Consider the following 18750-nt stretch of genomic DNA (forward strand, 5'->3'; position numbering starts at 1 on the left):
AGCAGGGAGGGCCGGGCTTAGGTAGGTAAGAGCACCAGGGAGAGTCAGGGCAGACGCTAGCTTGGAAAGCCACCACGGCCTTCATGTATCACCTGACCCAGCCCCCTGCCTCGAACCAGTGACTACCATAGACCAAACAGATCTCTGCCTTAAACATAGGAGACTCCATGGCCTGCGTCCTAACATCTGGCCATGATTGGTTATAGAAGTAAGGTGTCATTTCTAACCTCTAGATCAAGGGTTCTTAACCATTTTTGTGTTGTAAACTGCCTTTGGCAGCCTAGTGAAGCCTATGCGATCCTTTTCAGAACAGTGCATTTAAATGCGTAAAATAAAAAATACAGAAGATTACAAAGGAAACCAGTTGTATTGAAATACAATTATCAAAATACACATTTAAAAAAAAAACCAAGAAACAAGTTCAGAGATCCCAAGTTAAGAATCCTTGCTCTAAGGGCAGCTAGGTGGTGCAGTGGATAGAGCACCAGCCCTGAAGTCAGGACAACCTGAGTTCAAATCTGGCCTCAGACCAAACACTTGACACTTACTATCTGTGTGACCCTGGGCAAGTCACTTAAACCCAATTGCCTAAAATTAATTAATTAATTAAATAAAAGAAAGAAAGAACTCTTGCTCTAAACCTTGAGTTGATATAATTTTTCCCTATGCTGGGGTCAGATTCCTTCAATCTCCACAGTCCCCTTCCCCAGCCACACAAAATCTGTTTGGATGTTTACAGTTACAGAGAGCCCCAATCTATCTAGAACCAACAACTCAGCAGCCTCCCTTGTCTGAAACCTGGCTGAGAACCAGAAAGGAGGCAAAAAGGGAATCTGAGCAAATCTTCCAAGGTGCATGGAGCGATGTGCATATATTTTCCTCCTAAGAGAGCCTATTTACTCTTACTTTACATACAGTTCTAATACAGTTAATGTCTTTCCCAAACCATATTAGAAATAGCAAATTAGAAAGTGGGTAAGGGACCACTAAAAGCAGATACATTAATTCCACTGAGATATGAAAGCTGAAAGCAAGCAGCTTGATATGCAATGGAAGAAACAAAAAAATCATTAAAAGCAGAAATGAGAATTCAGAAAATGGTGTCCTTCTCTATATGCCTCCGGAGTTCCTGAAGGCATCAATATATCACAGCCAAGGACAACAAGGTGTCCAGAGAAGGTTACATTCTTGTTGGAGGAGGCAGGGATGTGTAAAGGGTATTGGAGACTAGCTTTCATCTAAAATGGTGAAAGAATGATAATGTTTGGGTGTTCATAGCAACAAATAAATTTCCAGCATTGTGAATTAGTCTTTGACCCATTAATTGGAGGTAGAGGGAAAGAGGGGTGGAGTGCAGAAAGTTCTGAACAACCTGGGTTTGGTTCTATGTGCTTCAGACAAGGGGAGGGCTCCAAATTAGGATGTTCACCCAAAGTGAGAGTGTGTCTGCCTTATAATGTGGTCCCCAGCCAAAAGTGGACATATGAGTGAGGAGAGATATGACAAGTTCCCTCAGACAAACCTCTCACCCTACTGGAACATCATCTGAGGAAAGAAAAAGAGTTTTGGGAGGTGTTAGCCCCCTGGGATCTCCTCCCTCCATTTCCTCTCCCATATAATAGTAATAAGATAGATCCTTAAATTTTGAATTAGAACCATGTCTTGTGGGCAGGTGTTTGTTGGCTGGGAGCCCAGAACCATGTTAGTCTATACACACACACACACACACATCCCATAGAACACATGCACCCACTCTCTAGCCCTAGCCCTCTAGCCCTCTCTCAGCTTCTCTTCTTTCCCTCATAGAGAAGGTAGAAAGATAGAAGCATCATTGCATGTATTATGCCTGATTTTATCCTTTTGTGTATGGTAGGTCTGTGTGTTGGTTATTATGTTTGTGTCTGTGGGGTTGCACAAGAAGTATCTATCAGATGGCAGGCGTGTGTGTGTGTATGTGTGTGTGTGTGTGTGTGTGTGTGAGGGGCTGGAGAACAGTAAGAGGAAGCAGGAACAGGCAGAGCCCCACCTCCCACCCCCATACTCACCCTGTCTCCCTGGTTCCCCTGTGCTCTCTCTTCCTGCACTACAGATGTCTCCTCAGCTTCTTGGCCCAGCTGCCCCGCCCAAAGCCTGGTCCCTAGAGGCAGTAGTGCCAACCCTGTGGGGGTGCCAGGAGGCTCGTTGTCATGCCAACGCCCCAAGAGTATGGGCACCATGGCGATTGAGCCTCTGAGTCCCCCTCCCAATGCAGCTTTTCCCAAGGGGCCACTAGGAATCCAGGCCCCACCTTGAACCTCCTGCCTTGGTCCTCAGCCTCCTTCCATCCCCAGGCTCTAGACCTTGCCATACAAATCTGAGCCATTGAATAAGGAAGGACAGAGTAACATATATCGCCCTCCCAAGAGGTGTAGGTGCACATATGAGAATATTCACAGAGATGTGACCCCACAAGAGCACATAGGAAGAAAGCTGTGGCAGGGATTATGTATGTACATCCCTACACAAACACACACAAACACACACACACACACACACACACATACTACGTGGCACACATATCCATATCCTGGGGAGGTTGATGTCAAGTAAGGAGGCAGGTATAGTATGGAGTCTAGGAAAGCCTGCCAGGAACTGGGCTCCCTCCTGAACAGTACCAGCATTTGCTAAGGTGAAGGGGACTTGAATGAGGAGCTCTGGGGCTCCTTAACCATTTCTTATGCAAAGCCCCTTGGTATTTTGGAGCCTATCCTGGGACATCTCTCTACTGCTTTCTAATACTGTCCCACACCTCCACCCTGGCTCTTCTGCCACCTGGGGACTTACCTGAGCCGTTCCGATTCTCAGGGTGACTTTGTGACAGATACTCCCCAAACGCTCGGGCTGCTCTGGAGGGTAGGAGGCACCAGTAGAAGAAGGCAGAGCACAGGAGAAGGACCAAGGTCAGAAATGGACTCCTCAGGTCCAAGATCTCCCCCACACTCCCTGAGAGCCTATATTCCTCCCTCACATTGAACACAGCACAGGTAGCTCCTCCAAGGTCAAGCCTCCCAAATCCACTCATGAACAAAGTCCAGTGCTGGTACCCTGGACCACTCTTTTCAAATCCAGTCTCCCTTCAGCCCTTGTGTGTCTAGAATCACAGATTTGTAGTTGGAAGGGGAACTTAAGAAGTAATCTAGTCCAACCCTCTCGTGACATTGAGAAAGCTGAAGACTAGATTGGTTAGGTGACTTGCCTAAGGTCACACATGTAATAAGAGACAGAACTGAGATTCAAACTCAGGTCCTATATGACTCCAAGTTCAACTGTGTCATGCTTCCTCCTCCAAGATATACATAAGGGTATATTAAGGGATACTCAGCTGATGTGTGACCTGGCTGTACAAATCAAAGCTGTTAGTACTGCAGTTGAGATGTCCAGTGAGCTACCAAGCAGGCCACCAGGGGGCAGCACCAGCATTGGCTAGGGATAGGCACAGGAGGGACACAGACCCCCTTTCATCTCAGAGACCTTATTTCGGATATGCCAACCTCCACCATGGTACCTGGTGGGAGGATAGGGCAGGGAGGGAATGTTCATAGCTTTTGTTGGCCGAGTTAGCAGTCCACTTGAACCCTGCCCATCTTCATTTGTGCCCCGCCCCCCCAAACTTTCATCCCATCTGCTTCCCACAGAAAACGACACAGGGTCAGGTAGGATTTGGACTTCCTTCAGTGAAGTTTCATCAGGGAACTAATTAAAACTAACCCCTGGAAAAACATGAAGGTGAAGCTCAGAGGCGGCAGTACCAACACATACAGGTTTCCCTGAAAACTTCCTCTGAGGATACTGAAAGGCAATAGAAAGGATGGTTTCTCTTAGGTCTGCTGCTTGATTTTTTTCCCCAACTAGCCTGGACCGAATACCTCGCTTTATCCATATAAATGTGAGTTGCTATTAATTATAATTTATTGTTGCTGTTATTCTGGAGAGCTAGCCTCAAAGCCAGGAAAGCTTGGGTTCAAGTTCTGCCTTTGACACATACTGGCTGTGTTACCCTGGGCAAGCCACTTAACCTCTCAGTGTTCTAGAGTAATTCTCTAAGACTAATTTGCAGAAAAGGTGCTGATCTCTAGGAGACAGTTTCCTCATCTGGGAATTCCCAAAATCAGTGAAATCACCCACGTAGGCCCTATTCCTTATTCTAGTCAACTCTGTCTCAGATTAAGCTCAGAGGCACCAAGACTGGATGTTACTGGACACTAGTCAAGGGTTAGAGCTAACCAGAGGAGCTGGACATTGGCTTAAGGGGTTCTGGATATTGGGGACAACAAGAAACTGGAAATCTAGTATACAGCATTAGGACAATGGAGGGTAGGCTAGCATTGCTGCCCTCACATTTCAAGGAAGTAAAGGAGCACTATAGGAGATGAGATGTTTAGCCCCTGTGCTTATCAAATTCCTTCACAGCTTTTTTAGACAAGCCTGTACTGTGTCTGCCTAGAGCCCACTCATGCAAGGGAGCCCACCCTCAGAGAGTGAAACACAAGGAGGGAAAGGGAGAGAGGAATGGAGGTGGCAAAATATATATGGGAAAGACAAAACGAATTGGAATGGAGGGAAACAGGGAAAAACCTAAGGAAAGAGAGATTCAGAGGCATCGATACCACCAAGAATACAAAGATAGAGGGAGGCGGAGAGATAGAGGCATGGAAATAGGAGTCAAAGTCACAGAGACACAGGTAGAGGCACAGAAAGATGAGTAGGGGAGGGAAAATGAGCTGAGGTCTAGGCAGGTACTTTTTTTTTTTTTCTTCAGCCAAGGGGCTCTCGGCAATTCTATTGTCCTCAATCCAGGATACATTTGAGATCATCTGGGCTGTCTGTCTGAAGTCATCCTGTGACAATCTAAACCCCCCCCCCAGCAGTCTATCCATTCCTGTATCTGGAGAGACTAAAAAACTCACCAGGCTCTACCTCCGTCGAATGATGGCAATTACCGATCCCTACTATGAGGGCAGCTTGAAGGGTTGTGGTCAATGTCTTTCTTATACCCTTCCACCCCCAGATATTGCTCCTGTCCCTGGGAGTAATAACAAACCTGCCTTTTTGTCCTTTCCTGATTCCCTGGAATCCTAGCCTCCCAGGAGTGGAAGACACTCTGTTCATGGCACTGATTTTATTATAGTCATGGAAACCAAGACACAGATAGTTTTGTCCAAGGTCACATGGTAAGTTGGTTGCTGAAGTTGGCCCTAGGAATCAGACATCCTGGCTCATTACCCCTGAGGAGCACTATTTGTGAGAAAAAGCTTTGTGAACCTTAAGGTCCTATAGAATTGTGTTGTTATTATCGTAGGCTATCAGATTCCATAGATCTCGACGGGACTCTAAGCTGTCGGTCCCCAGTCATCTCTCTATCAGCTGGCAGGCCCACATGGCCAGGGAAAACCCTGCTCAGCTGGGCTCCTGAGGAACTCATTCCCTAAATGCTAAGCACCAGCGGAGAGCTAGGGGCTCCAGAGGTCATCCGGCCCATTCCCCTGCCTCTGCACCCAGTTGGGCCCCAGAGATAGATGGGGATTTCCTTTGTGGGCCCATCCGAGCCTCCCTGGGAAGGTTACTGGTCCCCACCCCCGCCCCCAGCACTGGACAGCTCCCTGGCCGTAGGCAGGTCTGCAGGACAGCTGCCTGGACTCCGGAAGGAGGGACGGCTGCTTTGCAAAGGACGCCCAGGACTGCGGGCGAAGTCAGCCAGCCCCAAGGAGGGATGGGTGGTCGCGGGGTTCGTGCGCCTCTCCTCCGCCCCAGCCCCTCACTCACTCACCGCACTTTGGCCGCCACCGAGGACATGGCCTCACTCCTCAGCGCCTTCCTCTTGGAGGCAGCTGCGCCCATATTCGAGGCCGGGGGCAGTGGGGAGGGCGCGGCATCCCCCCAGCCTGGGGCGCCGCGCGAGCCGGGCCGGGGGCGAGGGGCCTCCGCTTACTGGGCTCAGCGCTCCGAGAGATCCGCGAGCCCGCCTGGGCAGCCCCGGACGTGGTCCCGCATGATCCCGGGCCGGCCTCCCCCCGCCCCCGGCTTCGCTCACCGCCCGTGGCTCTCGCGGCCAGCGGCAGCCCCCGCAAGCCCGGGCCCGAGGTGCGCGGTCCCCGGCCCGGCTCGCCCGCCCGCCTCAGCCGCTGCAGCAGCTGGTGGGGAGTGCGTGGGTCCGCGGGCACTCGCTATATGGGTCTGGACAGCTCCGCCCCCCCGCGCCTGACGTCACGAAGGCACGAGGCGTGGGGCGGGGGACACAACTTGAGGGAGGGGGTACGGCAGAAGATTGAGTCGGAGGAGAGTCAAGAGGGAGAGGGGAAGGAAGGCAAAAAATGAGGACAGAAGGAGGGGACAGAAGTGGAGACAGAGAACTGAGGCTGGGGGAGTCTGTGGGGGTAGGGGCGGGGATCTGAGAGTGCAGGTTAGCAGAAAGCGCTAGAAACCTTGGTTCGAATTCCCCTGTCACTATGTGTGACCTTGGGCCAGTCGCTTTACTTCTTTGGGCCTCAGTTTCCTCATCTGTAAAATGAAGAGGTTGGACTGGATTATGCCTAAAATAATCCAGATCCCAGCTCTAAATCCTCTGGATATGCAGGACTGGAGGCAAACCCGGAGATGGGAAGGGGGAGCTGAGGAAAGAGGGAGAGGGAATAAGATGGGGTATTGGGGATATCGCAACTGGTAAGATAGGGATTTGGAAGGGAAGACAGAGAAGTTGGGAAGTGATGGAGAATGGTGAGGGCAGAGGGAAGAAAGTAGGAGAGGAGGAAGGAATAAGGTGAAAAGGAAGGAAAGAAGGGAGAGGGTCCAGGTCAGAAAGCCCCTAGAATTCAGAACTGGAAGGGACATTTGAAATTATTTAGTTGTATTCCCTTATTTTACTGGAAGAACTGGAGACATCAAGAGGGGTAATGATTTGCTCAAGGTCACCCAGTGAGCCAGCAGGAGAGGTGAGGCTGGGCCCAAACCACTTCACGGCATTCCATGGCCTCCCACTTCAGCTAGCAGTGGGTAAACTCCTTGAAGGTGGTTACTGTTTCATTTTTTGTCTTTCCACTTATCAGCATTTTGCACATAGAAGATATCTGACATGTGTTGAATCAGATTGAGTCTCTTGAATGTTAAAGCATATCCATTTGTGATTTTATAAACCAAAGATTATGGGACGATATCCATTTTACAAAAAGGTGCTTCACTTTATGGTTTATCACAGAGTTCTCAAACTCAAACAGAAATGGGGCCACTAATCCATATATACGATCCCTATGGGCCACCTATTGACTTGGTTTAAAATATAAATGTTATGTTATCTAGGTATTATTGCATTTTTATTTTTGTTAAATATTGCCCAGTTACATTTTAATCTAGTTTGGGCTGTATTGGAGGATTAGTGGACCCCTGTATCAGACCCCTCTTATTTAAGGAATAAATTGTATTGTGGGAAGCAAGGTACACCTGTACTCAGGTGAGGAAAAGGGGGAGAGTTGAAGGTTGCACTGGAGTGGGTTGGGGGAGGATGAGCCAATTTCCTAATCCTTTACTACACACATAATTGAGTTCAATCGGCAACTGAATAACCACCTGCCCTTTGGGAAAGAGTGAAGGTGTAGAGAGGCAGAAACTCAGAACAAAGACTAGAGGACTGAGGAAGTGTAGACATTCTTCCCTGGGAGTCCCCAGGGCATCATAACATATGGTGTATATATATGTGTGTGGGCGTCCATGGCTAGTTATGTGCTACTCCTCGCCTCTCCCACTCCAGCATCTTTAGATCATAGAATTGGGGACAAGGCTTGGTGGTGAGGGCAGTAAGCCTGTTTGAGCAGGAATCAAATCTAGCTTTTGGTTTGTGGGAGGTCCAAGGAATCATTCCCCCTTTCCCCTCCACTGCCTTTTGGGATTGCTACTCTGTGCCATAAACAACTGGCTGCAGCTACAGCATGCAGGGCCTGGGAAAAGGACAAGCAGCCTCTGCTTCTTGGCCACAGTTATTTTCTGTACCCTCGTCTCCAAGCCTAGGGTAAAGGCAGAGGAGTGAAGATCAGGTTCAGGGTATCCACTGTTAAGAGCACCAATTAGGGAGGATGGAGTTGGGTCCAGTCACTCCCCTGGGGGATAGTGGATCAGAAGCATCTCTATTCTTGGGGGAATTCTCCAGTCACTCCGGAAGAGGCTCTAAGACCAGATGATCTGGGGGACAGGAACAATCCCATCTCACTCATCCTAGACCCTCACTATGGTGGGTCCAAAAAGGGACAGAACAGCCAGTGAATGTTACATATATATTTATTTATAAACAATATTGTATGCTGCCTTTTCAGTTTCCTACATCCTTCCATCCCCAGCCTCAAACTTGTCCACCTCTGAGAGGAAAAAGGTTGCTTCTCATTTTGAGCTGGGACAGAGGAATCTCTTCCCCAGAGACCTTTCAGAGGCCACAGATTGAGGATTGGGAGCTAGGACCCTGGGAAGTGAGCATAAAGTAGAATCTGTCATTCTGATGGTATCTTCCAACTTTCTATATTTTTTAGAGGCTTGTCCTGGGCCTTAGGGTTGGGGGTAATCCTAGATGCCTCTTGAATGAAGGACTGGCTTTCAGGGCCCAGTCCTAGTCCTTTGGCTCATCCTTTTTGGGTTGTTCTTTTGTGGTTGATCAAGGACATGAAAACAGAATAAATACATTGGATACTTAGTCCTAGAAGGGAGAAGTGGAGAATCTGGCTTGGTCACTGTACCTGTATCTTATCCCAATCCCACGAGGAGAGGATCAGAATGGGAAGATGGAATAAGTCTTAAATGGCGCAGTTCTCTCTCACCAGGGTCCTGAGCCTCACCCTGGCTTAGTCTAGGTGGGTGACCCAGACCACAACAAGCACTTGAGGGTAAGTGAAGGCAGCCACACCACCTAATGGCTCTCCTAGAGGAAGACCCTTGATAGAAGCAATCGACCTGTCTGAGAATCTCCTGTACTCCTTCACCCAGGAACTTTTCTCCCACAGTGACCTGAACACTAAAGGCAAAGAATTGTTTGAAGTCTTCTAATCGCTTTAAACCCTGCCTAACCCCAGACTCCAAGGTTTCCGAAGTTTTCTCCCTAGATCAATGTTCCTGTGTGGCTTCTCTAAGAGGATCAATGAAGAAGCACTTCAAGGGCAGTCAGAACTACATAAAACCACAGTAACCCATGGACCTCCATTCCCTTCCTCACTTTCCCTCATTCCCTACCCCACCCCCAACCCTGGAGGATAGCATCACACAGCTGGTCAATGATTTGGTTGGGAGGTATACAGGAAGAGGTCAAATGTGTCCATCCCTCCCACAGATGCCCAAGATGGCTTCAGGAGAAGTGACAGTGGCTTCACTCCAGCAGCACCAAACATCAAGGTCTCACCCTCCCAACAGATAAGCCTCATGGCCCCTTGTAGGGGAGTAGGGCTCTTAGGAATCTATGTCTGAGAGGGTAGAAAAGGAACTGGATAAGCGATGGGAGCTCATCTTGGAGGACCGGTTGTATTTCTGGATCAAGGCCTCTTCTTCCTAGATGCAAAACATGGCCTGGACTGTCAGTACAAAGGAGCACACAGTCTTCTTGACTGGCTCAGAGCCTGCTATATCTCAACAGAAACACATACTTTGAAATATTGTGTCTTCTTCCCAGAAGAAGCCTAGAAGTTTAGGAAGTCTCCCTTAAGCAGGGAGCAACTTGGGGGCATCTATTGAGGTGGAGGATATCACTTTAGCACCATAGCTCAGGAAATAACTGGGCCAGGAATACATGGGAAATATTCATTGCTATATTCCTTGTAGGGCATATCATTAGTAAGCAACATACATTAAAGGGAGATAGCTTACCCCAAGCCCAGTGGTACTGATCCTGAGTAAGTCAGGCTTGGGGACCAGGAAGGTCTAGATTCTAGGGCAGAAAGGAAACAAATGGCCTTCTGTGATTATCTCTGTATCCAGGACACAGATGGGGTTAGTGCTGTAATCCTAGAAGAGTTGGCAGGCCCTTCCCCCCACCTCCACCCTGTGGGGCTTCTGCCTTATCTGCCTGAAAGTGTTCAAGGATTACTTATCTATGCTCCGAGGGACCAGAGAGGGGAGAGGGGTGTCAGTCTTACTGAGTCTGAGTTCTCTTCATGCACAACATCCCTGTGAACATTTTGTCTTGCAGTGCTCTTGAAGTTGACATATTCATCCCTAGGGAAGTCTAGGATCTCCTCTTCATACTCAGTCTGGTAGTCAGATTCATCTAGCAGATAAATGGAAATATCCTGTTGTGTCCAATGCCCAGGGAGAGTGGGCAAAAAGATCAGCAGAAGCAGCAGGGCTGGGTTTAGGGGGCACCTCACAGGGCTTCTTGGGTCACTGAACCTCAGAGGCAGAAAGGGGCTCCGAGCTTATTGAGCCCAATCATTACCCAGACAAGGCTCAACAATCTCTCAAGGTGCCCATGCCTCTTCTGGACAGCTCTATTACTTAGGAAGCTTCTTGCATATTCCAGCCCTTCGACTCCTTTGTTCTCTCAAATCTTTTCAAGGCTAGACATCCTTAGCTCCTTTGATTACTCTTCAACTGTCACGTTCTCCTCGCTTCACCAGCCCAGTTTCTCTCCCGGGACCCTTTTCTAAAACGTGGCGCCCAGAATGAACGCATCACTGGAGATGCAGCCTGGCCGGTCAGAAGCGCCTCCCCATCTTGGAAACCGTGTCTCTCAGAGTCACTGTTTAGTTCGCTTTTGTCACAGGTGACTCATATTTAGCTTCCAGCCCACTGAAACCCCTCAGTCTGGCTGCGGAAGAAAAGTGGGAGAGGACATGATTTGGGAGAATCAGAAAGCCCTAATCTCACATCCAGAAACTAACTGCTTTAAAGCCCATTATCCTTTCTCTTTTCAGTGAATAGGTGAGCAATGGTATGAACACTCAGTAAATATTCCTGATTTACTAACCTTCCCAAGGGGCTTCCCAGACCGACATGAGCATTAAGGGTGCCAGACTGCATTAAGGAGTTCATGGTCAGTCCAAACAAAAATCTCATTTAGAGTCAGTTATTCCTTTTAACTGCAAGCATATGGGTCAGATATTCTCTGGGCAAGGGAAGTGAGACATCCTCCTATGTTAGACATTCAGCACTCTCCCATTAGATTAATGAAGGGACCAAAAATATGTCCCCCCCAAACACTTCTGGTGATTTACCTAGGAAGAGAATCCAGTTGTACCCTCTAAGTCTTAGCTTGGCTTTTACAGTTCCAGGGTCTCACATGTTCCTGTGAGCTGAAGCCCTGATCTATCTTTCACCTTAGGATGGAAATTCCCCCTTTATTCTGTGTTAGATGCCGGTCCATCCAGGGAAAGACAAATGCAACTGATGAGGATTTAATAAGAACAGAAGCGGGCTGTGGGCGGGATGTATCATTTCTGCCATTCACATGGGGACAGTTGTCATAATGCCACTTTATTCATTCGTTCATTGCTTGGAAGCAAGTTGCACTAAGCCCTTAAGCAGAAGGGTGAGGCCTGTTCTTTAAAACAGCAATAGCTATGGCCACGGCCTCGGTCAAGGCGAGGATCCCTCCCTATGGGGGTCTGGAGAACACTATGAAGTTCCCCTTTTTTTTCTGTCAGTTCTAATGAACAAGTCTACATTCTTTCATTTAGTCATCCACACAATCCCGACCTGCCCATCTCGTGAGGCCAATGAGAACAAATGACGTAACACATCTGAAAGCGTTTTGTAAACTGTAAACTGTTGTGGCATCCAACAATCAGCAAGTAAACACTGAGCCCCTCTAGCACGCCTGGCCCTGTACTACATGTTGTGGGGGACAGCTACATTCACTCATCCAATAAATATCTGTCAAGGGAACATTGTGTGTTCAGAAGAATGGCAATGACTTGGTCACGAGATCACTGGTCTTCTTCAAAGAACTAGGATGGGCTTTAGCTCTTCCGCTGACAGCAACCTATAGATGTGGATTCCTCAGAGCTTCTCCCGAGAAAGCCATGTCAACTCTGTTCTGCCGACAGACCCAGAGGATGTACAGCCCTCTTTCCATAATGGGAACTAAGCAAGGAAGAAGGGAGGGAGATGAAGAGAAAGAGAGGAAGTGGCAGGTAGACAGAGAGAGCCCCCAAAACAGAGAAAGAAAGACTGCCTGGGGTAGGCCCAGAGTGAGCCACTGAAATGGTCAGATAGTGACAACAGGGAGAAAATAATAATAATGGCTCATGCTGGCATTTATATAGTGCCTACTTATGTGTCAGGCACGATGCTGAGCGCTTTACAAATATTACCTTGTTTGATTCTCATAAGAACCTGGAAGGTAGGCACTATTATCCCCATTTTACAGTTGAGGAAATTGAGGCAAACAGAGGCTAAGTGACTTGCCCAGGGTCATGCAGCTAGACATTATCTGAGGCTGCATTTGAACTTAGGTCTTTCTGACTCCAGGCCCAGTGCCCCACTCACTGTGCTAATGAGCTAGAGCTGAAGTAAAATTAGAAACCAGATAAGGAGAGAGAAGAAGAACAGACAAGAGGGAACTTCCAGTGGAAGCATGGTGATAAGAAGTAGGAGACCAGTCATGGGTATGTCCCATACACAAAAATCTGCTTGGCTAGACTGAAACCTTTCAAGGAGGTTCAACACCAGCAGTATCAAAGCACAGACAGTATCATCCTAGTGATCCAACTCGAGGAGGTGGCCTGGGATAACTACTGCCTTTCACAGATAGACGTACAAAGGCTGGGGGTGTAAGGCAGAAAGGAGTTGAGAAGAGAACAGGATCAGGACACATGTTCTCTGTAACCTTGACCTTGAGTCTTGGCTGTGGCTCCCTCTAGAAAACAAGCTAATCCTACCTATAGACTAACTCACCATCAACCGCAGCGGATCTGGCTGGCTCAATGCATGACACAATCTCTGCCAGGTCAGTGAAGGAGGCACTGGGGCAAGTGAGCACCTGAATAAAGAGAGAATTCGTTGAGTTAAACCATCAGGCTGTACAGGCAGAAATAAGGTCAACATGTGAGGTGCTGTCCTTCCTGAGGAAGGATGAGTCTATTTCTTTGACAAGAACAAGGCAGATTGCTTCATTTTCCAACCTTGCTTAAAGGTACCTACTCACACCTTTTTTTTTTGGGGGGGTAGGCAATGGGGTTAAGTGACTTGCCCAGGGTCACACAGCTAGTAAGTGTTACGTATCTGAGGCTGGATTTGAACTCAGGTCCTCCTGACTCCAGGGCTGGTGCTCTTTCCACTAAGCCACCTAGCTGCCCCCTACTCACACATTCTTGACAACTTGTGTAAAGTTCTATTTCAAAGTTTAGAAAACTAAGGCATTAGAAGGTTCTAGACCTGAAGACCAGGTTTTTCCTGTGGAGAAGAGCAAATTGCATTGTTCCCAATACAACTCTTGGTGCTGGGCCCTAATCTCTACTGTGTATCTTTGCCATCTTCTCTGATCATCTATCTCAAAACATCTCTGAGTAAGTGGTGATTCCCAGGACCACCTGATGATTTGCGAGATGACATTTGGGCATCTCAGCCCAAGAAGAAGGCAAGGCAAGAAAAGGCTGAAACCAGCATCCAGTTATTGAGAAATAACTGTTTCTGTCAGTCATAACCCCTGTTATGAGGCACCTTTGCTAGTGTCTTACCTGAAGGGACGGTACTGTTTTCATATACCGCTTTCATAAAGTTATGAACAATGAGTGAATGTACTGGGAAATCATCTGTATTCCATTAAAATGTTTAATTAATATTAACATATGACCAAGGTTACCATCCCTCCTGCTTTCAGCAGCCATCTTTGAACTCAGCCCTTGGAACAAGTCTGTGTTAACAGCACAGATATACTGTACATTTTTTTACACCAGCAAGCTCAGTGTTGAGATTTTAGCAGAGAAGCTAACTATTTTCCCTCTCCCCCCTCCAACTACTAGCTTCTTCCCATCTCATAAGTAGAGGTGAGAGGGCTCCCAATAACTAATCTAAGGCTGATGACAGCAGGCCACTTCCTGTCCCACTTTTGTTTTCTTTGTATTTTATTGTATCTTTGGCATCTCTCTTTTGATAAACTATGACACAGTGTTGTTGTTGTTATTTTTTATTTATTTTATTTTTTATTTTCATTTTCATTTTTTTGTTTTTTGTTGTTTTTTAGGCAATGGGGCTAAGTGACTTGCCCAGGGTCACAGAGCTAGTAAGTGTTATGTGTCTGAGGCCGGATTTGAATTCAGGTCCTCCTGAATCCAGGGCTGGTGCTCTATCCACTGTGCCACCGAGCTGCCCTGTTGTTGTTTTTTTTTAACCAAGAATATAAAACACTTTAAAAAATGAAAAACAGCAAAACAGCTCAAAGAGGAGAGCTGAATTAGAAGGCTATCTAGAAAGGTGAAGAGCAGAAGAACTCATTGTAAAGAACACTGGCTCCAGAGGTGGGACCTAGGCCAGACCCCACACCCAATACCCCAGGCAGGTTGCCCAACCTCTCTAGGCTCTGCCACCTTAACTCCAGTCCCAGATCCACAATTCAATGTGAGGACAAAAGAAAGACTAACCAGAAGCTGGCACAGTTGATGATGGGGTACCCAGAACAGTCTGTGGTTTAATGATGATGGTGCTTCTAGATTTCCCCTTTTCTTTCCCTCAACCCTCTATAACCTGGTTTGGCTCAGTCTCCCCAGTCCCAAGGAGGATGCAGAAGGAGAAGTGAACCACATCTAGGAATAGGAAAGGGAGCCCAGAGAATGTCAGGACTGGAGACATTTGGAGGCTCACCAATTCCAAGACCCTTCTCAGACACAAAAAGTGTCATTAAATGATTTGCTCAAGGTTACATAACAATGTTAATGGCAGAGTTAGAGCTTGAGAGGCCATGTGGTACTATGGAGTCAATGCTGGCTGTGGAGTTGAATCCCAGCTCTGCCACTTACTAGCTATGTGTCCTCGAGCAATTCACTGAACTGTTCTGGGCTGGTTTCCCCATCTGTAAAACTGGACACTATGCACCTTCCATCTCTAAATCTATGATCCTGTACACTAGAAACTAGGTTTCCTCATGCTTGGTCCCATGCTCTTTCCACTGTATTGCGCATGGTGAGGGAGGGCACACATTTTATATAATGCTTAGCATAATGTTGGCATGAAGTAAATATTGGACAACCCCTAAAAAGAATATAGGACACAAGAGGACCTGAAAGGGAGATTGTTGCTGTTACTGTCGGGAAGGGACATGCATTAACAGAATGCTCACAGGGGCTGATGTGCCAGAGCATCCTGCAGCCCTGGTGTGATCTTACTCACTAAGCTGGTGCTTAGAAAGAGGCCTGGCTAGCAGAGATGGGCCAATGCTTCCCCCATGAAGGGAAGCTTAACTGGACACAACCTACAGATTCTCCAGGTTCTTAATCTTTCTTCTGGATTATGGACTCCCTCTGGCTGTTGAAGCCTATGAACCCCTTCTCAGAATAATTTAAAAATACATAGGATTACCAAAAAAAAATCCCAATTATACTGAAACATAAAAATCAAAATATTAAAAAAGAAAGAAGTTCACAAACTCCTGGTTAAGAACCCCTTCTCTAGCCTGGATCTTCTAATAAAAGGGGTATGTAGGCCAAAAGCAGAAATGAAAAGGGTCAGCAGTTTCTGTCTGAGTGAACAGGTACAGCCCTACTGGAAGCTGCAAAGAAAGAAGGAAAGTATTTGACAGGACACAGGAAGACTCACATCTGTGGCTTTCATTTTGCGAGTTTCCTGTCGGTCCTTCAGCATCTTTTGTATCACACCAGTCCGGGTCCAGATGTCAAACACAGTCCGTCCATGATGGTAACCCACCTCCTGATGGGAAGCAGGTGATGTTCACCAAAGCATGCACAGAAGGTCAATGGTCCCTGACCTCAGGGATCAAATCAGCCCTGTCATCCCATTCTGAACCCAGGGATCATTCACAGGGTCATATTGGCCCTGATATTCACACTACACCCTACAAAAAGGTTTGCTCACAAGGCCATAGCAGCCCCGGGATCATTTACAGGGACACATCAGCATTGGTAATCCCACCTCCCCATTCACAGGGACTCATACATCCTAATATTCTACTCTCTGGAGTCACAGGATATGCTGGCCCTCCTTTCCACTTAAAGGTCATTCACAAGGACATTGGCCACCAGTCCTGAGCATGTAAAATTGGACTACCAAGGCGAAGTAAATTTGGGTTCAACAATGAGAGACCCCAGAAGTGGAAGGATGGCAGCATAATTATTATAAAATGGGAAAATTCCATGGCTTTTTTGGAACAGGATCTAACCAGGGCTTATCTTTAGGAAAATAGCTGCTTTCTATCTTGGACATGGGGGCTTTCATCTTCTTACTGCTGAACTGGAAGGCAAACACAAAGCTCTCCTTTGGACATTTCTGGTGAGAAGGACTAAGGACAGGGGTCTTTCCTCCAGAACTGGAGATCCAAGAAGTGAGGGGACAATCTAATGCCAGCATTCTTACCACCACCTCTAATGTTTCCCAACATCCCCCAAACCAGTCTGACACTCACACAGATTTCATCAAATCTGCCAAAGTCCAGGGTACCATAGCGGTCAATGGGTGGTCGGATATATTCACAATAATCACTGCTCTTCACCATCTCCAGCTGCCTGACACAGCACACATAGGCCAACCGTGTCTGGATCTCTGCCATGTTCAGCACCTATGTCACAGGGTTATTACAGGAGGCAGGATGGGACAAGGCAAGTGATGAATTCTAGGGATTGGTTAATGGTACTTGCAGCAGGTTCTGCTCTATATCTCCCTTTTTTATTTATGTACTTTGAACCCCCCTAGACCAAAACCTCTTCATTTATCATCATTTGGTTCTTTCAGTCCTAGTCCAGTAAACACCTTGGCTTGTTCCCAGTCTCCTGACACCACTGGGTCTTTCAACTAGAAAAATTTTCCCCTTGGAAGGGTATCAATGCTATAGTGGAAAAAGCCCTGGGCTGGGAGTCAAAAATAGATGTGAGATGTCAAGGACCTATAGCAGTGGGCAGGAGTTTGGGGTTCTGTAGCTTCAGCTATAGCTGGAGGGTAAAACATTTAGCTAGAGGGTGAAGCATTTATTCAGTTCCTGAAAGGCTGGGAAAAGTCCATTTGGCCCACCTTGGGCATGAAGCTGGGGAGAGAAAAGGACCTTGAGTGAGCTGTACATGTTATTCATTCTCCTCTTCAGGCCTAGCCCCTGGCACTGCCTTACATTCCCTGCTCCCATGCACGGCATTTCTGATTCCCTCCCTTGAGGCCCAGGCACTGCAACCTTCACTTCTGTAGCCAGGGGATTCCAGCGTTTCCACAGCAGCCACCAGCCAGACAGCGAGTCACCATAGTTGGTGAGGTCCCTTTCGTCCTTGCTGCCCACGTCAATGGCAATCACCACTTTGGCGCCCATAGATCTGGCCATGTCAGCTGGTAGGGAGAAAGCCCAGTAATTCCCATGGTAATGGATTCAGTTCAATTAAAAATAAAAACAACATTTATTAAGCTCCTCTAGAGACACAAAGAAAAAAATGAAAGTCTCTTCCCTTAAAGAGCTTATATTCTATTGGGGGAAATAAAACATATGTAGAAAATGAAATACAAAAAGATTTCCAGCCCAGCAATAGTACTTCTAGGGCTGTATCCCAGAGAGATCATACAAATGGGAAAAGGACCCATACGTACAAAAATATTTATAGCAGCTCTTTTTGTGGTGGCAAAGAATTGGAAATTGAGAGGATGCCCATCAATTGGGGAATGGCTGAACAAGCTGCGGTATATGAATGCAATGGAATACTATTGTGCTATAAGAAATGATGAACAGGCTGACTTGAGAAACACCTGGAAAGACTTGTATGGTCTGATGCTGAGTGAAGTGAGCAGAACCAGGAAAATGTTGTACACAGTAACAGCCATGTTGCGTGATGACTAATATTGATAGACTTAACCCTTCTCAGCAATACAAGCATCTAAGACATCTCCAAAGGCCTCATGATGGAAAATGTTATCCACAAAAAAGAAAGAACTATAGAGTTTGAATGCAGATTGAAGCATACTATTTGCTATTTTTTTCTTCTGTTGTATTTTGTTTCCTCTTTCTGGTGGTTCCTCCTATTGACTCTAATTCTTACTTACAACATCACTAATGTGAAAATGTGTTTAATAGGAATGTATATATATAGCCTGTATCACATTGTATGCTGTCTTTGGAAGGAAGAGAGAGAGGGAGAAAAATCTGAAGCTCAAAAGCTTATGGAAGTGATAGTTGATAATTCAAAATAAATTAATTTAAAAAAAAGATTTCCGGGATGAAGTGGGACAATAACAACTTTCAGCTAGAAGTGGGAAGTGAGATCAAGACAGGCATCCTATAAAAGGCTGGCATTTGAGCTAAGCTTTGAAGAAAGCGAGAGATTCTGCTGGAAGAAGTGACAAGGGAATACATTCCAGTCACGGGGGCAGCCTATGTCAAGGCTGAGAGATGCAACAACCTGGCTGGGGAACAGCAACCTCTCTAGTTCGGTTGGAATACATAGTACATGAAGGAAAGTAATGTACAAGAGACCTGGAAAGGTGGGTGAGAGCCAGATTGTGAAGGACTTTAAAAGCCAGAGTCTTTATTTTGTCCTAGAGGTAAGAGGAAGCCACTGGTGCTCCTTGGGCAAGGGACTAACATGGTTGGATCTGTACTGTAGGAAG

General features: G+C 46.9%; 2 protein-coding genes across 15 annotated transcripts in view; both read right to left on the reverse strand.

The window, feature by feature from the left end:
* Positions 1-6186, reverse strand: part of NSMF (NMDA receptor synaptonuclear signaling and neuronal migration factor) — a 32633-nt gene extending 26447 nt beyond the window's left edge. For 2 of the 5 annotated variants that reach the window (XM_078149937.1, XM_020981705.2), the window contains exons 1-2: positions 5807-6184; positions 2824-2885 (exon numbers count right to left, since the gene is read on the reverse strand). In XM_078149937.1, the coding sequence (XP_078006063.1) occupies positions 2824-2885; positions 5807-5877 (133 nt within the window). In that variant the 5' untranslated portion in view covers positions 5878-6184. Of the gene's footprint in view, positions 1-2045; positions 2170-2823; positions 2886-5806 lie in introns of those variants that run through there. The other 3 variants (XM_020981708.2, XM_078149938.1, XM_078149939.1) reach the window with 3 other exon arrangements.
* A 2100-nt stretch (positions 6187-8286) lies between these two features.
* The window catches only part of PNPLA7 (patatin like domain 7, lysophospholipase), a 198839-nt gene continuing 188375 nt past the window's right edge, over positions 8287-18750 (reverse strand). For 6 of the 10 annotated variants that reach the window (XM_078149930.1, XM_078149936.1, XM_078149932.1 and 3 more), the window contains 6 exons: positions 17333-17481; positions 16577-16729; positions 15754-15864; positions 12898-12982; positions 10140-10270; positions 8287-9555 (listed from right to left, as the gene is read on the reverse strand). In XM_078149930.1, coding sequence (XP_078006056.1) covers positions 9457-9555; positions 10140-10270; positions 12898-12982; positions 15754-15864; positions 16577-16729; positions 17333-17481 — 728 coding nt within the window. In that variant the 3' untranslated portion in view covers positions 8287-9456. The other 4 variants (XM_078149933.1, XM_078149935.1, XR_013484709.1 and 1 more) reach the window with 4 other exon arrangements.

The sequence above is a fragment of the Phascolarctos cinereus genome, unplaced genomic scaffold (assembly GCF_003287225.1).
Source record: "Phascolarctos cinereus isolate Bilbo 61053 unplaced genomic scaffold, phaCin_HiC Scaffold_2;HRSCAF=192, whole genome shotgun sequence".
Lineage (NCBI taxonomy): Eukaryota > Metazoa > Chordata > Mammalia > Diprotodontia > Phascolarctidae > Phascolarctos > Phascolarctos cinereus.